At 52.7% G+C, this 13,981-nt stretch overlaps 2 protein-coding genes across 2 annotated transcripts in view; one reads left to right on the top strand and one right to left on the bottom strand.

Annotated features, from left to right (window-relative positions):
* LOC146349164 (uncharacterized) overlaps positions 1-13,981 on the bottom strand; it is a 225,069-nt gene that overhangs the window by 16,774 nt on the left and 194,314 nt on the right. The gene's annotated exons all lie outside the window — the stretch shown is intronic.
* Positions 4,944-7,761, top strand: LOC146349170 (olfactory receptor 52J3-like). Its single transcript, XM_084842113.1, has 2 exons — positions 4,944-4,957; positions 6,795-7,761. Exon 2 carries the CDS (start codon positions 6,796-6,798, stop codon positions 7,759-7,761), a length of 966 nt encoding a protein of 321 aa, XP_084698239.1. The 5' UTR covers positions 4,944-4,957; position 6,795.

Genomic DNA, 13,981 nt, shown 5'->3' with positions numbered 1-13,981 from the left:
CGCAAATAGCGTAGTGGGCACTATTTGCGTTTCCCTTTTTTTCGCCGTAATAGCCTACATAAATATTTACGTAGGCTAAAACGGTGAAAAATAGGGAAGGCAAATGGCGGCCGCTGTAGCCGCCGCCATTGGCATATGCTGTTTTTGTTGTTTTTTTTGCTTGCCGTGATAGGCTACGTAAATACTTACGTAGCCTATCACAGCAAACAGCAGGTGCAAATGGCGGCTGCGGCAGCCGGTCGAAAGACCAGCCGCCGCCGGAGCCGGCGCTGTCCAGAACATCCGCCCCAGGTAAGCTTCGTCCCGGGGGGAATCTGCGGGGGGGCGGGGGGCAGGTGGTTCCGCCACGGATTTCAGGGGGCCAAATGCCAGTGGATTCGGCCTCACTGAAATCCATGGCGGAATTCTCTGCCATCCCTAGGTTGTGGTGGGCAGGTCGATGAAGATGTCAACCCAGCGTGCAGCTGGTGTAAAAAAGGCAAAGTCCATGTTAGGCATAATTAGGGAAGGAATCGAGAATAAAACTGCTTGGGGTTACAATATGACTGATGGGTTGTTCAGACTCAGTAGCTGAGTGAGAAGCAGCAGCTATATTAGGTCAGCAGTTACCAAGTGTCCTGTTTACACAGATGTATGCCCAAGTGTGCACTGTCAGTCATGCAGACTTGACACTTGAAGGGGTATTTTAACAGGGCGCATGGAATGTTCCAAAGCTTGGCACCTTAAGGGGATTGAAGACACAGTTGCTTCACCCAGTAGTAATTCATTGAAAGGAATTAAAACATACATTCAAGAGATTAGACTGAGGCATTTTATAGGTTTAAATTTCATTCATACAGACCAATCATTTGCATTCTTAAGACAGACACATTAAAAACAACGGTCTGGTGTGATTGGCCAGTTGCAGGAGGAGAAGAGGTCCTGACAGCAAAGTGAAGAAGGAGGGAAATGGACATGGAGAATGGCAGGGCAGAGGCAGGGGACCAGCAATGGGACCGAGCAGAGTGAGAGACACATGGGCCTGGCAAAGAGACGGAAGAAGGAGCAGGGGGAAGCTGACTGGGAGCATCTCCACACCAGCCTAAAATCCCGCATTCAAAGTGGGGCTTTCTGCTTCCATTTTAAATGCAGGATCACAAGGGACTCCCTTGATGCGCGCTTTCTTTCCCCCCTCCCTTTCCCCCTCCTTCCCCCTTATCTGAGTCGTCCATATCTTTCATTGATCCTGCTCATCTTCTTTCGGCAGCTTTTCCTTTTTCAGGGAGGGAACTCAGGGGGAAAACAAGTGGGGTAATTTGATACCTCATTATCTCCGATCTATTTAAAAAATGGAATAAAGGCCATTTGGGCTGCCTTTACATAAAATAAAACCCCCACAGTCTTCCCATTGTGGAGCCTTTCCACATTTACAGAGGGCTCCCAGACAGCGACCGCGTGATTGCTGAGAGGGGAAGCTTTTAATTGCCGAGGTTCCATACAGATTGATGACACAGTGCCATCTAGTGGCTCTTTAAATAGCATAACAATCCAAATTAAATAGTTCATTATTTCCAGAACTTTTTGAGATGGAATAACCAGGAAAAACCTCTGGATGTGACCTGGAGGTTCACAATGTCATCTAAAGGGCCCACAAACTTCTGTGAGTGAGCAATCTCAATAGCAGGATAAAAGCTCCGTGTGAAGAAGCCCTAAGCCTGGAAAACAATGGTTATGCCAGAGAGGTGACAGCCTCATGAAGTGGAAAGTATGAGAAACCTGGAAAGCATCCAAATTAGATCCAAAAGGAGAGAGCTAGTCTCAAAATGATGAAAAATAATTTTCTTCTTTAGGAAGCGCAACGTGTTTTGGCCCAATATATTATGAATGGCCGCCCTCCATTGCAGAAATTCTTTTCAAGAATTACAATTCTTTAAAAGGCCTTCAGAGGACTCTATCAGGAGGACTGTCTCATACATCTGAAGATAAGTGGCTGAAATGATAGCTGAACGTGAGACATTATATGCCATACAATTGAGTTATCAGTCTGCTACACAGTTGTCAGTCATAATTCATAATTAAATGTCAGCGGCAACACTATACCCTTCGTATAGCAGGCTTCTCCTGGAGCTTCCCAAGCAAGAACGAAGCTTTCTTTCCCACATCAAAACTAGCAGAATGTTTGGGTGTCTGGCCACACAGCAGGACCCCTCTTGGCCCCCCAGTCACCTGATCCAGCTGGCTCACAGGCTGCAGGATGCATCCCCGCAATGGTGAGGGTGGCGCGGCGGCACTCCCTGGAGGAGGCCAGCAGTTCCCACATCGCTGCCCATGGGATGCCCCAGCAGTGCAGAGAACAAGAGCCTGTGGACAGATCCTCTGCATGAGCCCGCTGGAGGCTTGTACTGAGTGACTGTCTGGCTGGACAGCTGGACAGCCATAGCAGATGGGGTGGTGGACTGGAGAGGTGTGGGTTCGAATTCCCAAGAAGCCATACTGCTCCCCAGACAGCTGCACCTGTTTCACGTGGCCCCTGTGAATTAGCCTGAACCCCTTCGAGCAGGAGGGTTGAACTTCTTTTCGCTCAAGGGCCAAATTCAGTTTTGAAGACGCTCTCAGGGGCCACGTTCTGGTGGTGGAAGGGGCCAAAAGCAAAGGGGGCCAGGGCGGAGTCCCCCCACCCAGCATATCATAGCCTCAAGCTCTTCCTGCAAGTACCTTAGCCTTAGCAGGGGCATCTCAGCCTTTTAGAACAGGCAAAGCTGGGAACCCACTGACTGGCCAACAGTGGGGGGAGGGTTGGGCTGTCGGGAGCCCGGAGGATGGGGCGGGGCTGCAGAGGTGCCGGGTGTGGCCGGCGGGCCTCCGGGTCAATGCCCCTGCCATGGAGGGGCGACTGGCATAGACGGGTGTCCTGGCTCTGACGCTGGGGGCAGCACGTAGCCCAGGACCAGCAGCCCTGGAGAGCCGCCTCCTCCCCATGCATTCGTCTCCTTCTGAAGCCAGCCCACTTGGGGGCCGTCACGACGTCTCATGGTAGTGAGCGCCACAGTCTGACTCTGCACGGTGCGACAAAGGACTTCCTCTGATCTGTCCTGACTCTCCACCCGTCAGCTTCAAGGGAGGACCCCATAAGGTTCTAGTGTTATTGGTGTAAGTGGCTCTTGAGTGAAACTATCAAAATAGCAGAGCACAGAAAAATAGCCAAAGCAAAAGGAAAATGGGAAGTCGCAAGAAGACTGAATGCAGATTTCCAGGGGGCAGCAAGGAAAGATAATGAAGTCTATTGGGCGAACGTTGCAAACAGTTAGAAGAGGACTACATGAGAGGCCATATCAGGAATGCATTTATGCAAGTTAAAAAGATTCAAACATCATTTACTGCTCGCAAAGGTACTATTAAAAACAAGCAAAGGGAAGTATCCAACCAACAAGATGTCAAGAACAGATGGCGAGAATATACTGAAGAGCTGGTAGCAAAGACACACTGCTGCTGGATGCTGAGGATTGTGAAGTGGAAAAAGAACCATCCATTCTTGAGGAAGAGATTGTGTGGGTTATGAGACAACTACCAAACAACAAGGCCCCAGGCACTGACAACATCCCTGTAGAATTGTTAAGGCCTGTACCATCCAAAATTATCAAAGTTTTGTGTCAGAAAGTCTGGGAAACCAATGAATGGTCATGGGACTGGAAACGTTCAGTGTTTATTCCACTACTAAAAAAGGGAGACTCCAAAGATGCTATGGCTATGGCTGTTCCAATTACCACACAATTGCTCTCATACCTCATATTAGCAAAATTTTGCTTAAGATTATACAAAAGCACTTGGTACCGACCATTGAAAGGGAATTACCAGACGTTCAAGCTGGCTTCTGAGAGGGATGTCATACTCATGACCACATAGCAAATCTGCGAGGGATCATGGAAAAATCTCATGAATATCAAAAGGTTATCTACTTATGCTTTATTGATTACGAGAAAGCTTTTGACTGTGTTGAGCATGACAAGTTATGGAGAGCACTACGAGATCTGGGGGTACCAGCACATTTGGTCAAGTTAGTACAATCATTGTACACAAATCAGGAAGCCACCATTCGAACATCATACGGAGATACTGATTGGTTTAAAATAGAGAAAGGAGTATGGCAAGGCTGCATTCTTTCACCTTTTCTTTTTAACCTCTATGCCAAAATGATCATGAGGAAATTAGAGCTCAAAGAAACAGAAATGGGGGTAAAGGTTGGCGGAAGGATTATAAATAATCTTTGTTATGCTGATGACACAGCTCTCTTCTCAGAAACCAAAGAAGGTCTGGTCAAGAAAATCAAAGAAGAGAGTGAGAAGTTTGGCCTCTCCTTAAACATCAAAAAGACCAAGCTCATGTCCACTGTGAAGAATGGAAATATCAGCATAGTAGTTGATGGTGAAGAGTTTGAGTGTGTAGAAGAATTTATTTTCTTAGGATCGCAGATCAATCATAGCGGTGAATGCAGCCCAGAAATAAAACATCGAATTGCGATGGGTCGCACAACAATGATGAGCATGAACCAAATATGGAAAAACAAGGGCATCAGCTTGACAACTAAATGCAGATTAGTTTGTACCACCGTGTTTCCCATAGTTACTTATGGATGCGAAAGTTGGACAATGAAGAAACAAGACAGAAAGAGAATTGATGTATTTGAGCTGTGGTGTTGGAGAAGGCTCCTGTGCATTCCTTGGACAGCTAAGATAACAAATAAGCAAGTACTGGAATGTATAAACCCAGACATGTCACTGGATGGAAAAATCATGAAATTGCGATTGACTTATTTTGGCCATATTATGCAGAGGAACTCACTAGAAAAAGCAATTATGCTCGGATTGGTTAGCGGAAAAAGGAAACCTGGCCACCAAAGAAGAAGATGGCTAGATACCATCAAAATTTATACCAACCAGAGCATGGAACAGCTCAAAGAAATAGTACAAGATCGGGATACGTGGAGAGAGATGATCCATAGAATCGCCAAAAGTCGGACATGACTGAATGGATAATATCATCATCATTATCTGCTTCCTCCACACCAGGCATAAGTTTATATATTTCTATAATTACTCCATCATTACTCTCCCCCACCCTTACTCACTTTTTTTTTAAGCCAGAGAGCCCCAGATGTTATGTTGTACCCTTTCCGCACAGGGGAGTTGCTCCAGCCCCTCGAACTTTTTTGGTAGGCCTCCTCTGCACTCTTCCCAGCTCTATGGTGCCCTTTTTGTGGTGTGGTGACCAGAACGGTGCACAGCCTTCCAAGCGTGGTCATACCATAGAGTGGTGTAAAGGCAGGGTTGTCTCAGCAGTTCTGTTTCTTATTCAAGTCTTTCCTACATTTGTGGAGCTCAGATGCCACCCCACACACAAGGGGGAAGCATCTGCAGACCCAGGGGGGACCCCAAGGTTGGCAGTGACCCCCCAAATCTTAAGAAACAATCCCCCTATGGGTAAGACATGCCGTTGCAGAGCCCCACCTGGTTTATGTTTGTATGTATGTATATATTTATTTATTTGCAATGTTTGTATACTGCTTCTCATTGGAAACAAATCTTAAAATGGTTTATAAAAGAATAAAAACAACCCCCCCACACACACACACACACAATAGTCTCATGCAGCTGATCCAACGATCGCTCATGCCTGGGGAAGGCCAAAGCAAGTAGATTGTTTTCAGGAACTGCCTCCACCACAGCGGCATTGGCCCTGACACCCCCTGAGGGGAGGCCCTCCACAGGGCGGGCAGCGCTGTGGGAAGGCCCATCCCTGTGTTGCCCCCAAGGGGAATCCACAGGCCGCAGCGTGGGCCAGGGGACCTGCCCCGAAGGCCGCAGAGACCTGGGGGTCGGCACAGGGGAGACGCCCTCGAGGGACCAGGCCCTTTGCTGCGTGGGGCTTTGTATACTGGCACCAGCACCTCAGCCATGCCTGGCAGCAGGGGCGGCCTGTGTGTGCAGACCCTTCAGCCCAGGCATCCTGTGTGTGCAGCGACACCCCCGTCTGCCGCCTCGCCACTGCAGTCCGCACCGGCTGCAGCTTCCAAGCCAGCCTCACGGGCTGCCCCACCCCAAGGCTGTCAATGCTGGGCTCACACGGCCAGGCTCCCCCTGTCCAGGACCGGGCGTAGCTGGTGTGCCAGCCTAGAGTGCAGTGGCCATGGAGGGCGCGGGGGCCTCCAGGGCCGGCGATGGGCCAGGAGCATCCCCACATGGCGCAGCTGCCCCTTCAAGGCGAGCACGGCCCCCTCCAGAGCTAGGAGTGCCCGTCACTCCCTACCCGCTTGCCCACAGCACCTCCACCTCGCCAGGATTCAGTGCCAGCTTTGTGACAGACTGAGTCCTGCATCGGTCTGTGCCCATGAGACCAGGGCTGCTTCGTGTGAATACAGACGTCTCTGCGTATCCACACAAGACAGCCGCTCTGGGCCAGCTGGGGACTCAGAGTCCCTGCCCCACAGTTAGCCTCCAGGCCCCTGAGGCCTAGGCCAGGAGGGGGCCCCATGGGCTTTCTGAGGAGAAGGCATGAATGCTGAGCTCTGCTCGGCTCAGGAGCCAGGGGTCTCCAGCTGGGCTCTCGGCGTCTGTCCCCTCTCCGGTGGTTGAATAGCTGCATGCGGTGTCCCTGTGCAGCAGAGTTGCGCTGGAGGCTGGGGCTCCCTGCCAGCCAGCCTAGGCATGACTTACCTGGCAACCAGATCTCACAGCCTGGCTGGTGGTGTTCCCTGGTCTGTTGCTCGGTGTTTCTTCAGGCCTGAGAGAGATTGGCACACAGCAGGTCACCCATGGAAGGATGCGGCTGCCCAATAGCACCCATTCCTCTTCCACGACATTCATCCTGCTGGGAGTCCCAGGGCTGGAGGCACATGGGTGGCTCTCCGTCCCTTTCTGTGCTGGGTACCTGATTGCTCTCCTGGGGAATTTCACCATCCTGTTCGTTGTGAAGACAGACGCCAGCCTCCACCAGCCCATGTTCTACTTCCTCGCCGTGCTCTCCACCATCGATCTGGGCCTCTCCTCCTCCACCCTGCCCCAAATGCTGGCCATCTTCTGGTTTGGCCGCGGGGAGATCAGCTTTGGTGCCTGCCTCACCCAGATGTTCTTCATCCACACCTTGACGGGGATGGAGTCTGCAGTGCTGTTGGCCATGGCCTTTGACAGGCATGTGGCCATCTGCGACCCCCTGAGGTACTCCGCGGTACTGACAAGGGCCCGGGTGATCTGGCTGTGTGCCGGCATTGTGCCGAAGCTGAAGCCTGTCATCCTCATGCTGCCTACTGCAGTTTTGACTGGACACCTGCCTTTCTGCAGAGGTCACATCAGCATCACCCACACGTACTGTGAGCACATGGGCATTGCCAAGCTGGCCTGTGCCGACATCCAGATCAATGCAATCTTTGGCCTGTTTGTTGCTTCCTTTCTTGTGCTGCATTTGATCCTGATTGGCATCTCCTATGTGAAGATCCTGCAGGCCGTTTTCCGGCTCCCCTCCAAGGAGGCCCGGCGCAAATCCTTGGGCACTTGCGGCTCCCACGTGGCTGTGATGTTCATCTTCTACACTCCAGCGTTCTTCTCCTTCCTCACCCACTGCTTCGGGCGTAACATCCCCCATTGTGCCCACATCCTCATTGCCAACCTCTACGTCTTTCTTCCCCCTGTGCTCAACCCAGTCATCTATGGGGCAAGGACCCACCAGATCCGCACACGGGTGCTGCAAGGGCTCCGACCCAAGGACTCCAGTTTGGTGCATGTCCCATGACTCCTATGATCCAGCTGCAGGAAGCCTTTCTTTCTGCACCCTGGAGGAACTCCCTGCTTCTAGTATCTGGAGAGCTTTCATGCCACAGGCAGGCCAGGCTCCTGCCTCGTTGCTTCGGAGGGCAAGACTGGAACGGATGGGTGGAAACTGAAGGGGAACGGATTTTGGCTAAATGTTGGGAGAGACTTCTGAATGGCAGAGCTGTTCAGTGGTGAAAGGGACTGCGAGGCGGGGGGGCTCTTTCACCTGAGGCTGAACAGCCATCTGTCAGGGATGCTTTTGCTGCTAGATTCCTGGACTGAGCAGGGGGCTGGACTGGATACCCTGCAATGCCCCTTCCCACACCGAAATGCTGGGGTTCTGTGATTCTGCTTCCCCAAGCCTGGTGTGGATGGCGCATCTCTGAATGCTCTGGCATCAGGAAAAAGGTGGGAGAAGCCTTGAGAAGACACATGAGGGTCCCAAATGGAAGATGTCGTCACCTGGACACCCCCCCCCCAACACCAAACGCTTCCATGAAAGAGGTGGGGCTCTGGAGCCTTCAAAGCCTCATCTAGAAGCCCCTACTGTAGGTTACACTTCTCCCTCCCCCCCCCCACTGACCCCAAAGGACAGGCGAGATCTTGCTTTATGTCAGGTATACTTCATTGTTGTAGTTGTTCAGTCGTTCAGTCGTGTCCGACTCTTCGTGACCCCATGGACCATAGCACGCCAGGCCTTCCTGTCCTGCGCTCTCGCCCGGAGCGTGCTCAAGTTCATTTCATTGCATCAGTGATGCTATCTAGCCATCTCATCCTCTGCCGTCCCCTTCTCCTTTTGCCTTCAGTCTTTCCCAGCATCAGGGTCTTTTCCAGGGAGTTTTCTCTTCGCATTAGGTGGCCAAAATATTTGAGCTTCAGCTTCAGTCTCTGTCCTTCCAATGAGCACTCAGGGTTGATTTCCTTTAGGATTGACTGATTTGACCTCCTTGCAGTCCAGGGGACTCATAAGAGTCTTCTCCAGCACCACAGTTCGAAAGCAGGTATACTTCATACACAATCTTTATTTCTATGCTATTCTCTTAACTCCTGATTTTTCTCTGTTCTTCCAGGAATAAATTCACTGTTTTCTATCAGGCAGGTTTCAGTGTTCTGTCATCTAAAAGATGAATTAACCAAAGGTTAAGGTTACTCTCCAGCCTTTAGAACGTAATAACCCATCAGAACTTGAGGAAAGTGACACCACTGGCTAAGGAAGTGGCAGAGAACTGGTTTGGGCTCAGCTCTGCAGTATGGATGAGGGAGAGAGCAAGAGGCTTCTAGCTGGTGGTAGTGGAATGCTGTAGCTGCGCCCTGCAGTGCAGAGCCTGTATTGAGCAGGGGTGGAGTAGATGATCTCTGGGGTCACTTCCAACTCTATGATTTAAAACTGGGGACCAGCCTTAGGGGGGCATGGTGAGGGCAAAATGGGTGGGGAGAAGTTCTTCTCCCTCCCTCATAATACTAGAGCCCAGCAGGGTCATCCAGTGAAGCTGAATGGTGGGAGATTTAGGACAGATGAAAGGAAGGACTTTTTCACACAACTGTGGTATTTCCTCCCACAAGATGTCATGTTGGCCACTGACGTAACGTGGCTTTAAATGGGGATCACCAAATTCATGGAGGTTAAGGCTCTCAGCGGCTCCTGGTCATGATGGCTCCATGCCACAGAAGGCCTTGCCGGGCTCACAACAGCACTGGCTTGGCCAGAAAGGAGCAGCTGCACTCGTGTGTGGGCATGAAACAACGTGCCTGTGCTTGCAGCTGGGGGTGCGGTCTTGCGACTCCGTGACCTGGAGGTGGCTTCCCTGATTCGATGCCGAGAGGCCAAAACTAACTTGAATGTCCAGCACCATATTGAGTGGCTGTGCAGAACCTGGTGGAAAAGGCGGCTGGGGAGTATGGGCGGCCTCGGCTATCCCCACACTGACTGGATTAATGCACGTTCCAGGCACAGCAGAGGGCTACACGGGACCTTTCACAAGACCTAAGTATTGCTGACCCAACTGGAAACTGTGCACAGGTTTGGTCACGGTGCCTCAAAGGAATATTGCAGTACTTGAGAAGAGGCAGAAAAGGGCAGCTGAAATGATCCGGGTGCCGCCTGCGAGGAACAGCTGCAGCGTCTGGGGTTGTTTAGCGTAGCAGGAGGGCAAGTGAGGGAAGACAAGGTGGAGGCGCATGATGCTCCGCACGGCGTGGAGGAAGCGGGGAGGGGGCATTCTCCTCCCCCTCCCCAACACTGGGGCCCAGCGGGGCCGGACGGGCAGATCCAGGACAGGGGCAGGAAGGGCTTCCTCATGCAGTGCGGGGGGCTGTGGGGCCTGCCGCTGCTGGGTGGCCGTGAGGGGCCAGATGCTGACGGGGGTGAGGCCATGGGCGCGACTTCTCGGGGGCGAGGCCATGGGCGGGGCTTCTCAGGGGCGAGGCCATGGGCGGGGCTTCTCGCCCCGATGGCTACAGGCTGCTCCAGGGTCGCGGCGCCGGCGCCGGCAGCCCCAGGAACAGTTGCTGGGGAGCAGCTCAGTGGAGCTCTGGTGCCCACGTCCCACTTGTGGGCTTCCCACTGGGACACTGGTTGGCCACTGCGGGATCCGACTGCTGGCCTAGAGGGGCCTCCGGTCTGATGCCAGGTCGGGCTAGCCTTGCTGCTGAAAGATCCCTCAGAGGCATGCCGCAGGCCCAGAGGGAGGCTCCGCATGCAGACGGGCCCCTTCTCCTTTCCCCTCGCTGAGCTGCCAGGAGTTCGGCGCCGGGATGCCTCATCCCCTTCTCGGAGATGTGGGGAGCCTCCGGCGGGGGCCCGGTCTGCCTGGAAGCCCTGGGCGGGGCACCTCCTGCTTCTGCCAGTGCCACAAGGCACCTGCCTGAGTGGGAGACGCAGCTTCCAGCGCTGGCGCTCCAGTGAGCACAGCAGCTCTTCCTCCCTCAGAAGTCCCCCTCTGGGCAACGGAATCTGCTCTTTACAGGTGGGGTGAGAGCAAAGGTTCATCCAGGTATCTGCCGACTGGCAGCCCTCTGGCGGTGGCATTGCAGAGGGGTGGGGATGTGCTTTTAGCTTCCTGGTGAGCATCACCCCATATGGGGCGAATGTCTTTATACAGAACTCTACAGAGCTTTGGAAAGGTTGTTTGATCTTGCCCATTTTAAAGCAAAAAGTTGATCCTGGCTGTCACCAATCCAGAGGCTGGATGAGAATGCATTGGCTCAACTGATGGATCAGGCCCTGAACTGGTGTCACAACCCGTGTTAAACTATGCAGTGGACAACATATCATTATATCTCTGCTCATGCTGGTTGGCGCAACACTGGGCGAAACAAGGTTCCGCATTTCCTCCTCCTCTGCCCATGCAAACAACAGGCAGATGCCTTTCAAAGTAGTAAGTAATGTAAGCACTTGATCAAACGCCAAGGAATGGCGGGAGGCCTGTTCTGTCATGCGCGCTTCAGCGCTAATGACCAGAAGGAGACTCATGGGGACCCAGCAAAGAGAAACCCTCCGATGCCGCTGAAGAGACCCTCAGCGCTGCTCTCGGCTCCACCCGGGAGCACACGTGTGGACCATGACAGGCGGCGTCCTGGCGGTATTTGTCTGCCCTTGACAGAGCTCCGGGGGCGTTCACGGCACCAGTTGCTCCATGTCGACCCTGGAGACCACCCACTCCAAATATTTGCCCCGCTGGACATTCTTGGATGGTGAAGGAGATCAATGTGTTGAAATTCTCCAAATCTGGCTTAACCAAAGTTAGGGGCCCTTGCCAAGGAAAAGCCTCAAGGCTCAAATAAAGCCTGGCTACTTAAAAAGAGGAAGTAGCGACTGAGGACAAGCAATTCAGAAAAGGGGGAATTAGGAACTTGAGAGAGCTACACCCCTTCTAACCTCTTGGCAAGAATGTGCCAACGTGTGGCTAGGACTGGAGGACATAAACATAAGCAGAGTGTGATTTATTTATTTATTTATTTATTAAATTTATTAATCGCCCATCTGACTGGTCACCCAGCCACTCTGGGCGATGTACAACCCCCATAAAACAATTTAAAACAATAAAATTTTACCATAATTTTTTTTTTTTTTAAATACCCTAACCCACCCCAAATGCCTGCCTGAACAACCACGTTTTTAATGCACGACGGAAGCTCATTAAAGAGGGGGCATGACGGAGTTCCCTAGGGAGGGAGTTCCACAGAGTGGGGGCCACCACAGAGAAGGCCCTCTCCCTCGTCCCCACCAGTCTAGCTGTCCTGGCTGGTGGGACAGAGAGAAGGCCATCTGAGGCTGATCTTGTTAAGCGGCCTGTCTGGTGTTGCTGGAGGCACTCCTTAAGATAGGCTGGGCCGGAACCATATAGGGTTTTAAAGGTCAAAACCAACACCTTGAATTTGGCCCGGAAAACAACTGGTAACCAGTGCAACTCCTTCAGCACTGGAGTGATGTGATCTCGCCGGCGGCTGCCTTTAATCAGGCGAGCCGCCGCTTTCTGTACCAGCTGCAGCTTCCAAACCGTCTTCAAGGGTAACCCCACGTAGAGCTCATTACAGTAGTCTAAACGAGAGGAGACCAGGGCATGTACTACCGATGGGAGCAGATGGTTGGGAAGGAAGGGGCGCAGCCGCCGTATCAGATGGAGTTGATACAGCGCTGTCCGGCTCACAGCTGACACCTGAGCCTCCATGGACAGCTGGCAGTCCAAAATGACCCCCAGGCTGCGGACCTGGTCTTTCAAGGGTAGCCGTACCCCATTCAACACCAGGTCAACATCCCCCAGCCTCCTCTTGTCTCCCACCAAAAGTACCTCGGTCTTGTCAGGGTTAAGCTTCAGCTTATTCCTCCCCATCCAGCCACTCACCGTCTCCAGACATTTGGACAGGGATTCTATGGCCAACCTTGGTGAAGATTTGAATGAGAGGTAGAGCTGCGTGTCATCCGCATATTGATGACACTGCACCCCAAACCTCCTGATGATAGCCCCCAGTGGCTTCACATAGATGTTAAATAGCATCGGGGAGAGGATGGAACCCTGTGGCACCCCACAAGTAAGTGGCCACGGGTCCGAAACCTCCTCTCCCAGTGCTGCCCTCTGGTACCTGCCGGAGAGGAAGGACCGGAACCACCGCAATACAGTGTCTCCAATGCCCAACCCCTCCAGGTGGTCCAGGAGGATACCGTGGTCAACGGTATCAAAAGCCGCTGAGAGGTCGAGAACAAGGAAGGAGCATTCGCCCCTATCCAGAGCCCTCCTCATATCATCCACCAAGGCGACCAAGGCCGTTTCTGTCCCATGCCCAGGCCTGAAGCCCGACTGAAATGGGTCTAGATAATCAGTTTCTTCCAAGTGTGCCTTCAACTGCACCGCCACCACCCGCTCAATCACCTTGCCCAAAAATGGCAGATTTGAGACTGGGCAAAAGTTGTTCAGAACTTGAGGATCCAAGGAGGGCTTCTTTAAGAGCGGTCTTATCACTGCCTCCTTGAGGGCTGATGGCATCACTCCCTCCTCAAGGGAGGCGCTCACCACCGCCCTGATCCCTTCACCCAGTCTCTCTCTGCAGCTCATAATGAGCCAAGATGGGCAAGGATCAAGTAAGCAGGTGGTCGGCCTTACAGATGAAAGCACCTTGTCCACTTCATCAGGAGGAAGAAGCTGGAACCGATCCCACAAAACCGGTTTGCCACAGGCCGCCTCTTGCTCACTAACTGTATCCACAGTGTGCAGAGTAACACACCTAATCTGATCAATTTTATCTGCAAAGTGCCTTGCCAAAGCCTCACAGGAGGCCTTAGAATGCTCCAGCGGTTCCAGAGCCACAGGACCGACCAGGCTCCGGACCACTTGGAACAGCCTCCTGGGGCAGCACTCTGCAGACGCGATGGAGGCAGCATAATATTCCTTTTTTGCTGCCTTCACCGCCACGTGATAGGCTGAAGATATAGCTCTAGCCCGTGTCTGATCGTCTTTGGAGCGAGACCTCCGCCACCGGCGCTCTAGCCGTCTCGCCTCCTGTTTCAGAGCTCGTAACCGCGGACTGAACCATGGTGCAGTCCGAGCCCTGTTCAGGGGGAGAGGGCGTTTCGGAGCCACCCGATCTAATGCCCCAGGGATTGCGGCATTCCAGCCACCCACCGGGGTCTCGACCGAGTGGCCGTTGGCGTGCCCCAGAGAATCCCCAAGCGCGTTCAGGAATCCATTTGGATCCATAAGACG

The sequence above is a fragment of the Heloderma suspectum genome, chromosome 3, assembly GCF_057233095.1.
Source record: "Heloderma suspectum isolate Gila_16-S chromosome 3, 16-S_ref, whole genome shotgun sequence".
In the NCBI taxonomy this organism is placed as follows: domain Eukaryota; kingdom Metazoa; phylum Chordata; class Lepidosauria; order Squamata; family Helodermatidae; genus Heloderma; species Heloderma suspectum.
Note: the sequence above shows the minus strand (reverse complement) of the source record. Positions and strands in the feature narration are given on the sequence as shown.

Excerpts from the sequence above, each read along its gene's own strand:
- LOC146349170 (XM_084842113.1), top strand. The coding sequence starts at position 6,796 with ATGCGGCTGCCCAATAGCACCCATTCCTCTTCCACGACATTCATCCTG.